The sequence below is a fragment of the Lichenostomus cassidix genome, chromosome 2, assembly GCF_008360975.1.
Source record: "Lichenostomus cassidix isolate B80296 chromosome 2, HeHo_3.0, whole genome shotgun sequence".
In the NCBI taxonomy this organism is placed as follows: domain Eukaryota; kingdom Metazoa; phylum Chordata; class Aves; order Passeriformes; family Meliphagidae; genus Lichenostomus; species Lichenostomus cassidix.
In genome coordinates, this window is record NC_139482.1 from 70,242,146 (window position 1) to 70,258,237 (window position 16,092).

The 16,092-nt window shown below is 44.8% G+C and overlaps 1 protein-coding gene across 2 annotated transcripts in view; it reads right to left on the bottom strand.

The window, feature by feature from the left end:
* Positions 1–248: 248 nt before the first annotated feature.
* The window catches only part of TNFRSF11A (TNF receptor superfamily member 11a), a 28,952-nt gene continuing 13,108 nt past the window's right edge, over positions 249–16,092 (bottom strand). The window contains exons 3-11 of one of the 2 annotated variants that reach the window (XM_085052074.1): positions 15,826–15,907; positions 15,264–15,389; positions 14,568–14,711; positions 13,347–13,440; positions 12,903–12,997; positions 11,956–12,063; positions 10,056–10,108; positions 7,580–8,432; positions 249–3,403 (exon numbers count right to left, since the gene is read on the bottom strand). In XM_085052074.1, the coding sequence (XP_084908200.1) occupies positions 3,024–3,403; positions 7,580–8,432; positions 10,056–10,108; positions 11,956–12,063; positions 12,903–12,997; positions 13,347–13,440; positions 14,568–14,711; positions 15,264–15,389; positions 15,826–15,907 (1,935 nt within the window). In that variant the 3' untranslated portion in view covers positions 249–3,023. The remainder of the gene's footprint in view (positions 3,404–7,579; positions 8,433–10,055; positions 10,109–11,955; positions 12,064–12,902; positions 12,998–13,346; positions 13,441–14,567; positions 14,712–15,263; positions 15,390–15,825; positions 15,908–16,092) is intronic. The other variant, XM_085052075.1, reaches the window with a different exon arrangement.

A 16,092-nucleotide genomic window follows, 5' to 3' on the forward strand; every position in this document is an offset into this window, starting at 1 on the left:
ACAACAGGCCTGTGAGAGCTCCTGTTTGGTTCTGTGCAGGTACACAATGTGCGTTGCAGCACACTGTGGAAGGGAAGCACTTCTTGTTTAAACAACTCAACATAGAAAAAATGTTAAAAAAGCCTAACTAGGAGTGTAATCATATTCACATTTAGCTTTTTTCCTTTTTTTTTAAACAGGCACAAACATATAATAATGTATTTTATTTTCCCTATTATTCAAATAAAACCTTCACCTTTACTCAAATAGATATTTCATATTTTTATTATCATTAATTATGTGTATTACAATAGCAGCCAGAAGCCTCTGAATTAGTGCCCAATGCACAGATTCCTTTTGTACAAACAGATGCTAAAAACCACCCCCAGCTCCAAACTGATGACAAATGAAATCATGAGGATAAAGAAGTCCCTTTGGGATTCATGTCTAAGCAGTCAGGCAGAGACCCAAGGAACATGCAGCATGCTAATGGCTGTGATATTGTTTTTGCACTTTGGAGTAGGCTCTGGAGGAAGAAAAGAACTGGATCTGTTGGTGCATCACGTTTCCCTTATGGGACTCATTTCTTCATGCTTGCTGATGATCCTAGTTTCAATCCTTGCCCAGTAGGAACCTGAGATTCAGCTGGTGAAAAATGTGTCCTCATTGAGGACCCATAGTAAATTCCCATTGTCTCCCTTCAAACCAGGATTTTGAGTCTGCTCTCTGGTGGCAGATACAAACAAAGGGAAGAAAGAAGCCGCAGAAAGAGAAGGTGGCAGATCTGCAGACAGGTAATTTACCCAGAGATGAGCACAAGAATTCAGTCCTACCTGCCCTGTAAATGGGGCTGGTTGGATGCTTTCCAGCAGGACTGATGTCTTGGAGAATACTTTCCAGAAAAATGCCACTGAAAAAATTAAGATGAAGTGGGAAAATATCTGCACCACCTTGCCTGGAGGTGATGGTGGTTCTGCTTCCTTGTCTCTATGGTACCAGTGCCTAGGAGATACAGAACTACCCCAGAACAGGCTAGAAAGAGGTTGTAAAAGATCCAGCAGGAAAAGACAAAAGAATACCACAGATAAGAGAGCCTCAGTTACACACCTTCAGAGAGGCAGAGGTAGCTTGGGCCATCACTGAATGGGACAATCTACCTGCCTGGCTGAGTCTAGGCTAGGGTGATCTAGTTTTTTGAAGGCCACATAGAGGTGAAAGTGAGACTGGTTCTTCATTTGGCCTTTTTGCCAGTCACCCAGGAGCGAGTCTTGCACATTTGCACTGAACTTTACATGCCAGATATATAAACAATGCAGAATTATTCTCCTGAGAGGTGAAGGTGGCTAAGCCCATCCTTTTGTTTTATGCATGAGAAGCTCGTCATGACACAGTGATCACCTTGTCAGCTTCATAGGTGCTCTTTCCCCACAGAGCAGTACTACTGCAACCAGAGCAGCTATGCAGTGAACCTCACAGCTGTAAAACCTACCTGGGGAGAAGCACTCCCTACCAGAGACGTTTTCCAACAGGGAAGCCAAAACTACACTAGGTAAGAGATCTCTTTGCTGTCTGGTAGGAAACAGAGAACTTGCCCTCCTGAAGGCTCTGGCTGCAGATGGATTCCTGCAACACTCACATGTGCAGGAAAATGTCAGAAAATTATCCCTTGTCAGGAAATCTTTAAAAATGCTGCCTTTTTCTCTTAGGAGTTCCTTGAGACTCTGTTCCCTTCAACTTCCTCTACACAGTGGCTGCTGAAGAAGGCTGCAGAATATTGGACATGAACCAAAGTCAACTGAGTAGCCAAGATTCCCTTCTAAATATGACTACTGTTATTCTTTAATGCCAAACCTCTGGTCCCATTGCTCACCAGCTCTCAGTGTGACAGAGGCTACACTCTGACTTCAGCTCAGATGGGCCAAGTTCTGGAAACAGCTTCATGCTACCTAAGTAAATCTCTGCTTTCTAATGAAAATAGCAGAGGGAATGACAAAATTGTTTGGGCAGATAAAAGAATGAGTGTTTGACCCTGACCAAATTCTCCATCTTTGGGTAATCCCTTCCTGTCCTGTAACTCAGGAAATATCTACAGCTGGTTGTCACTGACCCTTTCCCCACCTCCTAGCAGCTCTTTGTGTTAAACTATAGTGATGTTACTCCTGTAGCAGTGTACCAGGCACATGTCACTTTCAATTCCAGAGGTTTGAACTCCTCTGGAGAGGTGCAATAAGGCAGAGGTGAATCAGGGTCACTGTAAATGCTCTTTGCTCGAGATTAATCTGACATGCTTTTAAAGCATATCAGCTGTATTTTGCCTGTTATCATCTGCTTGTGGCAGCATTACACACACCTATTTATACCCACAAGTCAATAAGGGGCAGACCAGGACCTTGTCTCCGGCACTGTTTTGAGACTGGAGTGCCTGCTTCCTCTGGGAAAGATGGGAAGGGATGATGTTACCTGCCAGACTACCACAGGGAGGCAAAGGTGGCAGCAGCACTATGGCTTCCTTCCATCTCCAAGACCCAGCAAAATGGGTAGAGCTTAGTTGCAAAAAGCAAACCCCGAGGCAGAGCTCACGGGCCCCCATCAGTCTGGTCCTTGGCCACATTGTCCCCTGTCTGGGAGCATCCCACACACCCGGCCGGCAGCTCTCTCCTCCTCACAGAGTCCCCAGGCCGATGGATCTCAGCTCCCTTTTGCCACTTGCTGGGGAGAGGTGCCAGGGAACAGGGGGCAGGCAGGGAGCCCATTGCCCCATGTGGGAAAGGAGAAAGCCCTGCTGCTGCTTCTGCAATGGGGACAGCATGCTTGGCTTCATGGTGCACCTGTCCCCATCGGCCACTTCCACCCAGAGCAGCACCACCACCACCACCACCATGTGTGCCATGAGGGTCCTTCCAGCTGTAAAATTTCCCAGGAGACACCAGGGGCAGCAACAGTCTTCCAGTCTGTCGTGACACCTGGGATTTTGGCAGCAACCCCACGCCCCATCGGGGGCTGCCTGCCGGCGCCCTGGCCCGCAGCGAGGACACCATGTCCCCTCAGTTCAACACCTTCTCCGAGAAATGTCCCAGCTTTCCCTCCTCCTGCACAGGCTGGCAGGCTTGTTCACCACAGGAAGAGCCACTTTCCTGGGCTAGGGCTCCACCAGGCCAGCGTGGCCCCCCACTCCCCGGGGCCGGGCGGGTGCCCTGCAGCTCCGCACACTTCTCCTTGTAGTGCTGGGCATTGCCGGCGAAGGTCTCGCAGCGGCTCACGTTCTCCTCCTGCACCGGGCTGCCCACGTTCTCCTCGCTTGACCCCGAGGCTGTTGCCCCCTCCTGAGAGTTTTGGCTAAGGTAGACAACAATGATGTCACCCTTGAAATTCATTACTTGTCCACTTGAAATAAAGGTGGAGTTACTGTTTCCAGTCACATTTCCTAGGGAAGGAGTGGGGAGAAAAGAAGATACACATGATTAATATTTTCCCCTCACAAGGTGGACACTTAGTGCAGTGAACTTAATCTGCTGTGGTGGCTTTATTCTTGTTCCATTATTTTTTCCCCTGTGACATGAGGATGTTCTTATAATCAATGCCTTCCACGGGACCTTTTCATTATTTCCATTTTTGTCTCCTGAGGACAAAGTCTGTCATACACAGGGAGCCTGTCTGGAAGGGTTGGAAACATTTTCCTCTGAGCTGTGATCTGGGAAGCCAGAGAGAGGGTGACCATCTCATGTTCCCTGTGCTGCATAATGCACAAAGCTGTGTCCAATCTGCCTCCGCCTGCGGTTTGTGTTGAAATGCTAATTATTTCTGATTATGAGATTTATTTTTTCTTAAAATCCCAGAAATCACACTGTTTACCAAAGAGGCAATAAAACCCCAATCAGTCCTACCATTTGGGCCAGATAGGAGGCTTACTGAATAAATACTGAAAGACTTAACATCAGATCACACAGTTACACAGCATCCAAATGACACAGAGTTTACACAATTATCTTATGTGGGCAGATCCTCCACCTAGGTACACTCTGGCACTCACCTAGCCCCCTCATGGATTTACCTGGATATAGGCTGACTCCAGTGAAGAGACAGAGTCTATTTTATAGCAGCTTAACAGAGTTATGGTTTCAGTCAGTCTGCCTGAGGTTAGAGATTTTTCAGTATAAATTTAATCTTTCTGCTATTCAAGGACTGGGCTGCTGACCTAAGTGACAGCAGGGCCAGGCTCTGGGAATTAATAAACTTCCCTCAGAGCAGAAAGAAAATAACTGAGAACAAACTTCTAACATGAAACTAACAAGCTTGTTAAAGTTTGAAAATGAAACAAACTGAAGAAACCAAATAAACAAAACTTTCCTAGTCTGTGAACACACTTACTAAGAAATGTTTTCCCTGCTGTGCTTCACTTCATTATTACTTGGAGACTGATCTGACACCTTTTAGACATTTTGTGCCTTTCTTCATTACATTCCTCAACACTTGAGACATTCCCATTTTCCTTGCAGGTAAGCATGGCCCAGCCCAGAGAAATGCTGTTTTTCCAGCGGTCATGGGTGATGTTTGCACGCCAGCACTGGGCACTGGTCTCCAGCTGTGCAGAGTCAGGATCTGTTCCTGCTCACAGCTGAGTCTGGGCAGCACTCGAGTGTCTCTCTAATAGGCCCCCCTTAGGCAGTCCTATTTATTTCACCTAAACCACTGCATTCCTAGCTCTTTGCTTTCTTTCCAAGTGCTGTTGATTAACACGAGGTGTCCATAAGGGTTTTTGCTGCGGGAGTTTTTCCCTGCCGGTTCTTCCCCCTGTGTTCAATTCAGTTTGGCTGTTTGCCATGAGCAAAACTCTTGGGCATAATGGCAGTACAAAAATAACTGTTTGTCTTTAAACAGATTGCCTGTCACTCACAAAAGGTGCTGTGAAGAAGGTTACCACAGCTCAGCATGAGATCAAAAATTTAGAAATATATGTGACAGTGGGGAAGGGGAAAAAAAGTCAGATTAACACATTTATAATGTTTAGTTGAATGCGGCTGGCAAACCTCCAGTGCTTTCTGAAGATACCATGCTGAAACAAAAGGATATTTGAGGCCCAAAAGCACAGAAAATGGACACAAGGGCTTCCTAGACTGTGCCAAGAAAAGCACTTCGTACCCGAAAAGTATAAGGGACACCTTCAGCATGAAAGCATTATTCTCTGCAGTGTTTCAGTCTTTTTATCTCTTCAAACTACCTGATATTAATTACAAACACAAATTAATTTTTGTGGTAGCTGTTCACTAAGAACTGGGACAACGTAAGCAAATAATTTTCTCTGAGACATTTAATGGCCTCTAGGTGGTAAGAATAGCTTGTCACTGCCAAACCAGCCTGGTTTGGGATCTGGAAGTGAAAGACTGCAAAACCAGTCCCAGTTGTGAGTCAGCTAAGTCTTCCTGCACTCGTGCTTTATGCCGTAGCCCTGCACAGGACTTGAGGTGGGCCTGAACTGACCCTTCATGTTCTGACTGCCTCCAGGCTTGTGGGGTTTGAAAAAAGTTCTTGAAGGCTTACCTCCATCTCCAGAGGTGGCCCCTGGAAGGGGTACCTGTCCAGAGGTTCACTTTGGTCCTCTAGGGTTGTTTCACAGGAGGGACAGAGTTTACCAGTTCTGTTGTAATTTTGAGTGTTAGTGAACTAAGACCAAAACTTCATGGAATTTCCTACTGCCTTTTTCTTCCCATTTTTCATTGACCCTCCATTGTACCATTCTGTTTTAGCATTAACTGTGCGCAAAGCCCGGTGGCTTCAGTTGCTTTGAGAAGCTTTACAGAAAGTTATTTTACATGCACATTTATTCCATCTGGGCATTTCACAAGGCCTAGTAAAATGACAGATGCTGATGCACCCACACGAGCAGCCCCACTGTGGCTGGGCTGCTTCAGTGTGGAACCTATGGCTAAGCCCTGTCCCAGTCCTCATGCAACCAGGCACTGCCAGGAGGGCATGGCCATTCTGTGGGCAGAACAATTACTCTGCCAGCAAGCCATGTTACCCACCCATCAACTAACCCACGCTCTGATGCTGCCCACAGCTCTGTCAGTATCCTCCTGCAGTCATGCGTAAAAGCTGGCAAATTAGGAACACAGTATCTGTGCTCAGGTTTCACCAGATGGCACTATAGCATGTACATATCTGAAGGCACAGACACAATTAAAATCCCATATAAAGAATTATGCTGCAGATTTAAGATGGCACTCGCTAGCACGGCGCTTATATCCAACCTCTCCTGTTTGCTCTATTGCTCCTTAATATTTTCTCTTTCTCTTCCTGTCCTATTTAGAAAGAAAAGCAGTACCAAATATAACTTGACTTTTAGTTGTACCTCAAGAGTCACCTTCCAACAATAACAAAGATAATCTGTGTTCTCTTTAGTCCTGCTGCATTTTGTATAGATCAGATAGTGAAACTGCATCAGGATTTCAGGAAATTGAAGCAGCAGAAAGTTTCTGCTCTTCAGAAGATGAATGCTACACACTTTCAGATTGCCATATGGAATGCATGTTGAGAGAGGAAGGGCCTTCAAGTGTGTTGTTTTTGGGCTTTGGCAGACTGACAAGAATGTCTCCAAAAGAAATTTTAAGGCACGACATGGTTTTAAAGAAGGGCAACAGCTTACAACTGCTGTGGGTATTACAGTAATACTTGGATGCCCCAGTCAACACTAAGGTCTCATTATGCTTGGCAGTGCATTGACATAAATAAAAATAGAGCATCCGACTTTATGAGATTATAATCTAAAATAACTAATAACATATGACAGGCAGATTGCAGACTTTTATACTGAAAAAAAGCCTGGGAAGGAAGGTTTCATCCAGAGAAGGCTCATAACTTCCCTTCTGCTGCTTTTGCTTGAGTGACTTTTTTCCCCTGTTTTCATTTGACAATTTTGATTTATTTACTCAATTAATAAATTGGTAGACAATTACTAAATTGGCATCAGTGTTTCAGAGTTGTTTAGGGGACAAAGCACATGTTCATGGAGAAACAGTATCTGTATGAAACTATTTTATTGAACACTTATATTCTAGCAAATAAAAACAAAGAGCTAAAAGAAGAAAATTGTAGATAATCTCTTAGACCCAGTCATGGCCATCAGTTGACAGCTCCAGCTGGAGTTCCACAGACCACTGTATAAATGTAACTGGACTTAAACCTAGTGGCAAAAATGTGTGTGCATGCTGGTGAATGGAAAGTATCTGTCTGAGTATTATGCACCTTTCCTTCACTCAGCCTCTAGGTGCCTCATATTGTCTTCCTTCTAAGTTTTCTCCAAATCACACACCTGCAAACAGAACTCTCTAGCCTCTGCAGTGACAGCCAGAAAGTGAGTTCTGCATTGCTGGTTAGATCAGGGTGGGACAATGGTCCCTGGATAGGCTCGTTCTTCTTGCAGAATTCAATACAAACCAAATGGTCTTACTACTTCAGATTTTTTTTTCGGACTAGCTTCAGGGCAATTAAGTGAAAAGCCATAATTTTCTTCCCCTCCTAAATCAGATCCTCTGAATACTAGTGAGCTAGCAAGGAGAATAATGTTATACAACTATGTATGGTTGAAGCCTAATGGGCTTACCAGATGCTGGAGGGAGGTCTGAAGTGCTGCTGTTTGTCCCTGAAGTGCTTCTGTGTGTCCCTGAAGTGCTTCTGTTTGTGTTCTGGTACTTCATGTTGGTACTATCTGAAGATGCATCTTCCATACCAAGATCATTTGCTAGAGTGCTCTGACCAGCAGAGAGAAAATTTAAACCACAGTTGCACTGTGCACAGGAACCAGTTTCTGGGGAGGTGGAGGTGCTGTGAGCTGCAGCACAACAGGGTTTGCTACACTTTTGGGGAGATTCTCTGTACAAAATGCCACACCTCACACAGATCTTCTCTGAGTCACAGTTTGTTGCAAAATGATCTGTGTCTTTGTTGCCCGTCTCCTTCAGGCAACTGTGGGCATGTTGGCAAGATTTCTGAAGAAGTTTGTCCATGGCAATGTGTGCCCCATCTGTGCTGGAGGGAGTGTGAAAGCCTTGACAGACTGATACATCCTCTGTACTCCCAATACCTGAAAAGTACTGGTTCAAGCTGTCATTCTCCCCTGCCTCCATTGGTTCTGAAAATGACGACACAGTTTTACTGGCAGTCCGACTTAGTAAAGATAAATAATCGGTGTTATTGAGATCCTTATCCATGTATTCATCTTCCGTGGGAACTGGTGGGAATTGGTAATCATCAGCCTCGGTTACCACAGGAAAGTCTCCTGCCTCACAGGGCTCTGTGCTGGGGCTCTCATTCTTGCAAGGAGTGGGACCAGTGGTGCAGCATGAGTTTCCAGGGACAGGAGAGCCAGAGGGGCCCAGCAGACACGTATCTTCAGAGGTCTGGGGGACAGCAGGACTCGTGATGTTCACAGTAACAAATGCATCTCTGGGGGATTCCTGAAAGAAATTAAAAGTAAAAATGCCTCTAATAAGGAGATTGGCATAAAGTTATTTTCTAGACAAAAAAGGAAAAGGCAGATCATAGTCCTTCCTCTGTGTGGAGCTGCTGAGATTGAGCAGCACTGCTATATTTCAGTCTTGAAGTGTAATTCTATTCTGCTGTGAAACTCACTGGTGCTTGCTCAGCAGGTGTTCAGAACAAAATCTGGTGGCCTGGGGGGCAATAACATTTAATCTTGTGAGACAATTATTCCTAGCTTTTTTGAGACCATTTAAGAAGAGTTAATAAATCTAGAAGAGTTGTTGGATTCTGCTGTTCCTTATGGACCATTAGTAAGACCCACCTAACTGCTCATGAGGTTTTGGAAATCCCCCCATGTGTCTGAAGGACTTTTGACCTGTGAAGGCCTTACTGGGGGCTGAACTTTTAATATCAGCAATAGTTGAAGAAAGAACCTGGGTTGATTCAGAAGTTCTGAGACAAGCTAGGAAAAAACACAAACAAGGTTGTATTAACCAGAAAACTTAGGACAACAAATGCAAAGGCCTATAACATCATGTTGTCCCACTACTTGACAAAGTAAAGCTTTATTTTTGCTAGCATCTCCCAAAAAAGGGTTGGACAGTACTTCAGGGGTTTTGATCAGTTTGTACAAGTTGTGCTTTAAAAATGGGCATTTGGGAACTGACACCTTTAATTTCTAGTGTCTGTTCAGATCTTCCAAGATAGAAAAGAGAGTGTAAGTGCTGCCAGCCACTAATTGCTGTTGATTCACTCCTCTCTCCCAGAGGATTTGAGCAGCTGCCAAGACAGGAGGTTGCATGAAAACTTATGAGACAAAAGAGGAACTGCCTGCTCAGAAAGGTGGGTTTTTTGGTATGTTTGGTTCTTCCTTTAAGCAGTGGAATTTGAGCCTTTCAACAGCTAAGCTCATCACAGCTTCTAGAAGGGGTGGTGGACACATCCACTGTGTTAAGCAGCCTGTGCACAAGAACTTGAATCAGTACCACCATCTGAGTGTTTCAAGCATGGGGCTGGTGATCTTCCAGAGCAAAAGCTCTTACTTATTCCCCATAAGAATGGACAAGAAGGACTTCTTCCTCCCTAGAGTAAAGGATTCAAACAGCCAATTTCTTTGGCTGAAGAGCTGATGGCTCTGTTTAATGCCTTGCATGCCTGGCATTTTTGGCATCTACCCAAAGCCAGGTTTCTTCCCTGTGAGCACTCTGGTATGTAACAAGGGGCAAACTCAGCTGAAGCTTTTCCTGCTCTTAGGATTTAGAAAGGCTCTCTCCTAGGCAGTCTCAGGTGTTCAGCAACCAGTGGGTTCATGTTTAACTTTCTCGTCATAAATTTTAAATAATCACGAGACCTTTATCTCTGTTAAAACTGGCTGAAATCAGAGAACAGGTTCAGAAGCTATTTGTGAATGGTGATTGCATATGGCTCACATTCACAGAAAACCAGACTGAAAAAGCCAAAGCTGCAAGCATTTTTTGAGGAACTCAAGATTTGTTGTCTAGTCAAAGATTACTGTGGAGTCTGCTTCAGAAGGGGTGTCAGGAATGCCATGAGGAAAACACAAAACAAAGGGAAAATGCTACCATCTTTGACTTTACCTTTGTTCCTTTTATTTGGCTGCACACTTCATTAGCCCAGTTCTGTAGATCTGCTGTAGGGAAAACAAAAGAGTAGCTGTGACATATAGCAGGCACTTAAGTTAACCACAGACCTAAACACCCACAGTCATTCACAATCCGCAATATCATATTAAATAAAACCAGCAAGCCTGTTTTTACTGCCTGTTCAAGTGTCCCACCATCGGTCTAGCTGAGGATTCGTTGTAACTGGAACAGGGATATATTTCTGTGGAACAAATGTTTCCAAGATCCCAAAATAGACCACGGTTAAACTGTGTTCCACATCAAATGGGGTTTCTTTCCTGGTCATATGTCACACCAAGCTATGACTGGCCCAACAACGACCCGCTCACAGCAGAAATGGTCTATTTCAAGAGAAGTCACATGGATGGCCCAAAGGCCCTTCCCAGACAGGAGTGAGAAGCCTGGAGAGAAGAGGGTAAGCCACTGAAACCACAGAATGGCAGGCTCAAATATAGCATATTCTACTTAATCAGAGTATGCTTAATGGGGAAACTCATTCCAATTTCTTTGGAGTATCTCTGAAGGAAAAGTTTAAGTCCAACATGCTTTAGGGCAACAACTGGCACAGTGAGCAATCCTTGTTTTCTGAATACACATTCAGGAGACTTTGCAGGGCTCAAGTCCCATGTACATTTGAAGCTTATGATGGTTTTGCATAGCTGAAGATAGATCAGCTGTACAGCCACTGTCAGTTCCCAGCAACGACTCTGTTGCTCTGATGTTGAGTCTGCACATTTACCAACAGTACCACACCAAGGAGGAAGGGCTTCTTCCTGAGCCTGCAATTCTCCCAGGCTCGGGTGAACGGGATTCACCATGCAAAGACAATGAGGGGCTGTCACTGCAGAGCAGCAGGGCAGTAGAAATACCAAAGAAATTGCATTCCCCCCTAACCTGCCCTGCATCGCAAGTGTTTGGTTTGCAAGCAGAGTCACCATTTCCTCCAGCCCATCCCAGAAATTCCAGATTTAGCACAACCCATGTTTAGTGTGGCAGAGGCAGCCTACTTCTAAAACACAGGCTGAAACATACTTTACAAGTGAATTCTGTCTTCCTTTCCACTGCTCCTAACACTTTTCATAAATTGCTAGCACTTGGGAAAGGAAATGATGGAAAAAGCTTTCCATGTTTAGGGGAAAAAAATTAAAAATTAATAGAACAATAGAGGTATGTCCTTCACTAAAGAGACACAGGGCTTAACACAGAATTGAGGAATGTGGAGGTATTTCTATTCTATTAATAAGAAACTCAGTATCCCACTGTTCTCCAGTATGCCTTTGCTGGAATTCTTTTATTTTTCTACTTTAACTGCTTATTCTACTTCTTTCCAGTATTTCTTCCATCCCTTATCAGAACTTCAGCTTTCAGCTAAAAACATTGCCTCCATCTTGTTCTCAAATACACATCAGGGCTTTGTCTTGAAATCCATATTTTAACCTGTCCAGATGTAGGTTTTTGGGTAGCAGGGAAAGTAAGGTGAAGAAGACAGGACTTACATCTGTCCCTGTTTCCCTTTGGCCAAGGGGTCAGCTGTGCCAGGTGCTGCAGAGCAGCCAGGCTGCAGTGAAAGCCCCCAGCACCAGTCCTCCTCCTTCCAATCATGGTCACATCTGCCCTGAGGATGGTCACTCCATGGGCTAAGTGTAATACACCATAAATCACTGTCTGCCTAGAGGAAAGGAATTTGAAGCCTGGCTTTGTGCTAGGTAAAGCATATCCATATGGACAGATGTAGAGATAGCACAGAACTTCCAGTGTGAGGCCTGAGCTTCTTAACCTGGGGGTTACCCATGAAATCAGACTGCACAGAGAGCCAGAGCTGTCACACTGATGAATAGAATTAGCTACCACGTACCTGTCAGCTTTTTCCCCTTATTCTTGTAGTATACGATGAAGATGACAACGCCAGTTAGTGTCACAAAAAACAAGATGACAATCAACACGTATAAGATCTTGTTTGTGCCTGTAGGGTGTAAAAAAGATAGTGCCATCAACATGCAGCCTTCACTCAGCAGTATGACAATCCTTGCTCATTTTACCTGCTTTTCTACAGGAGAGGGCTGTTTTTCCTTCCTATTTGATCTTTAGTTTCTGTAATAAAAACAGCTCTAGCACTCATGCAGTTCTGTTACAAGCAGCCTCCCTGAAGGTACCTGGTACCAGGACGTCTCCATAAAAACCAGAATCTTGGTGTCACAGAACAATGCTGTCTGGTCAGGCTTCTCTCAATGTTCCCTTGCAAGCTGCCAGCAGGCCATGGGCTGAGCTTGATCTTACGCAGGGGACAGAGGAAATACATCTCATGGAGAATATAGATTCAGCTGGAAAAATTTGTCCTTTTATCTTAGGTTATGATGGATCACTGCTTGCCAGGCAAGCACGGTACCATATCCACAGCAAAGAAGGAAATGAACAGAGGGCAAGACTGAGATATCTGAGATGCATTAGGCTGAGACTGTATACATTGCTACAAAATAAGGAAGGACAGGAGCTGCTAGTCTTTATATAGCACATCAAAATGAACAAGCTGTAAACGCGATGGAATCATGGCTATAACAGCAATGCTGACATGCAGTTTCAGTGGGAGGTATAAAATTCAGCTTAGTAGTGGGCATGTGCCCTTGAGATGCCAGGCTTGAAGCAGTTTTTAAAGGTGGGCTTTTCCAAGAGCACTGTCTTGGTATACAGCTGCTCTCCCTAGAGTCACCCACAATAGGAATGGATTTAAGTCAGCTAAAACCTCTAGTAATAAGATCACTTCTCTGCTACTTTCAAGCAGACAATCTGTAAAAGGATACAAACCATCTTCTGATGGCTCAGGCATCTTCCGCTTTCCACAAACTGCATCAGACTTGTCAGTCCCAGCCATGATTTCTTCCATTCCTAGAGCTGTACAGCTAAAAAGAAAGACAAAGAAGCTTGGTTCCCTCAAAGAAGTTTGTTGTGGCTTCTACACTAATGCAGAGCAGTACTTTTTGTAGTAACATGTAACATTTCTCTACCCCTAAGAACCTCAGATACTTTCTTTACTTTCGGCTCAGCAGTTCTGTTGTCACTGCTCTCTCCTGCTCTCCTCTGAGGAGAATTCAAGGCTCAGCCTGAGAATGCCTTCATCCCTGCATAGCCAATGGAGATGCTCCATGTGCTCTGCAGGCAGCCTGGAACACCCCACTGAGAAATGCCTTTGCCCAAGCTTCTCCCTGCCTTCTGGCTGGTGTGGTCCTTTTACAAGATCCAGGGACTTACTTGGTCCAGGATTTACACTCCTCGGTGGATGAAGAGACCTTTGAGAAGTAGCCTCTGGGACATGGTATACACATTGTGTCCTTGTCTTGTTGCACTGTGTGTAGCAAAGGAAGAAAAACATCATATCTGCGTTTCTGTGGGTTCCTTTTGAGTGAGAGGAAGGTGACTATGGTCCCCATCCTCCTGCTCCACTCTCCCCCTGCAGTCCCCCTAAAATCTTTCTTGAAGAGTGGGTCTTAGGTTATATTAGGGCAACAATGACAGCCACATGTAAGCTCTAGAAAGCCTCACCTGAGCACTTCTCTACATGATCAAAAAGAGAAATGACCAGGAGCCATTTGCAGTTATTGTGAAATAACATACAGCTGTTACATCCTTCCCCTTCTATTAATTCCCTCACGATGATGCTGTGCCACAGTCAGTGATCCTCACTGGTATTGTCACTCTATGAAGCTACAGTAAACAAAATGCTGTATCAGGACTTGCTAGGCTGGAGAAAAAACAGAAACTCTCCTCCAGGCCCATGCAGAATTTCTTCCTCCATTACTCTATGTGCTGCTTTTTTTGGGGTCCCTTATGCTTGGTGCAGCTGTTCCCAGTGCTCACTACAATTCTGAACTTGACTGTCTATTTTCCACCCACAAAACACTTACACCTTGTTTTAATCAGACTTACAAGTAAATGAAATGCCTCTAATAAACCTTTGCATTCGTAGCCATCTAAAGCATACTTGCTAAAGCAGAATACATGAGGTACCTGAAAGGTGTTAACCACTTTTAACTTGCTTATAACATTACAAAATAGCAAAGCAAAGCCATTGCACAAAAATAGATTGCAAATCTGACCTCAGGAACAGCCCCCAAAAGAGTGCTTCTCTGAATATTGGAGCAACTCATGACCTAGTGACTCACAGTCAGACACCTCAGCAAACAGTAGAAATGCACTGGACACCTTGCAACTACTGCCATGTCCATGTGATATCTTGCAGAAGTCATTTGATCCAAGATACTATTTAAACTACAGAGGTAGAAGCCTTCAAAATGTAAATAGCCTAGGAGGATTATATGCAGTAGTAATGACAACTCAGACATGCATCTTCTGTTGACAGTCATCTGAAAGTATAAAGTACCCTCCCTCATGCCACAGCCCACACAACGCTGGCCTCATCCAGCTGGCCTGAGCTGGACATTTCCCTTTGTACATTCCCTTTCTGTATCTTACCAGGAGGCTTGACTCCGAGTCCAGGAGCACACATGGTATTTCGCTGACAGCAGTCGCAGTCCTCATTCCAGTGGTAGCCCATCGTACAAGCACACTGCCGTTGGAACGTGCTGTTCCCTGGGTTCACTTCTCTCAAGGCTTTCCCTAAAAGAGAAAGCAGATGAGAGAAAAAAATCTCTCTGATAATAAGTCTCAAGTTTCTGAACCTCCTGTTCTACCTACTTGTTTTGCTTGAATGGCAAATGCAAAATCATTCATGTCAGAGGAAATGGTGCCTTTCAGGAAGCACAAGAAACTCTTGATCAGCAAGGGGCTCCTCACCAATTGCACTCCTGAACAACACATTTCCTTATGGCTTTTGTAGAAAATACCCAGAGCATTTTCAAGGGTGAGACAAACACATTAGGGGAAGTGAATGCAGAATGCGCTGGGCAAAAGGACAGCTTCTAAAATCAGCTCACAGGGGTGAATGGCCCCAGTGAAGATAATCACTATCAGCAGCACAGAGACTGAGGTCATGGTGCTCTGCACAGCACAGAATCTCTGCTGTCTGGGGATCTCACTTGCTGTCAGGCTCTTCTGCAAGCTCAGCCTCCAGTGTTGAGCACCTGAACAAAGTAACTTCCCTAGACACACTTTCCCATCTTCATGCTTCACTAATTTGGATTAAAATGTTCTGCAGTATGAACAGCTCACCTTGATCACATATTTTATGTAGTAAGCATTTATCTTCTTCATTCCAGACATCCATATACTCATTTGGGCCACACGGCTGGCACACACTATCAGAAGTAGCTGTGCATCTAGCAGACAAATACTTCCCTGTGATGGAGAAAAGGACAAGCAGGTCATCTGGAAGCTGCAGAGCAGCTGTCTAAGAAGGTTAGAGAAAAATAACAGGTTGGGTGCTAACAGTGCTGTGGACAATCATTTCTTCCTGCACCTTTTCAGTTTGTCAATCTGGCCCCCATTCAGTGTGGCACTGAAACATCTGTGAAGTGGATGGCCTGGGAGCACAAGAATTAAGCTGCTTTCCATCTCCCACAGTGGCTGTATCCCAACAGAACAGCTGCTGTGGCCTTTGCTGAGGCCAGCAGAACCACTCCTGCACTAGAAGGCACTCGTAAGCCTGAGATCAGGCACCTGCAGGGCACGTGCCAATACATCAGCAGTCACAAGAGCTGCCTGCCTCACCAGTGACCACAGAGCAGCTCCTTGTGAGCTTCTCAGCCTCACAGCCCAGGCAGTGCTCACATACCTGGCTCACACTTCCTGCAGCACCGTCCAGAGTACTCATAGTGTTGTTCGCTTTGACATGGTGGAGTGATTTGTAGTGACAACTGGAGCAGGGAAGGAAAGAGAGAACATGAGAACCAATACACCTGGAGAGCTTCAGACCTGCAGTCACAGTGCTGGCAGGGGGAAGGAAGACTTTCCTTCTGAATAGCATTGTGCATAGCCAAGCAATAAAAGTTACCCAACATTTGTGACTTCAAAGGTGCTTTGTAGACATGCTAAAGGTATG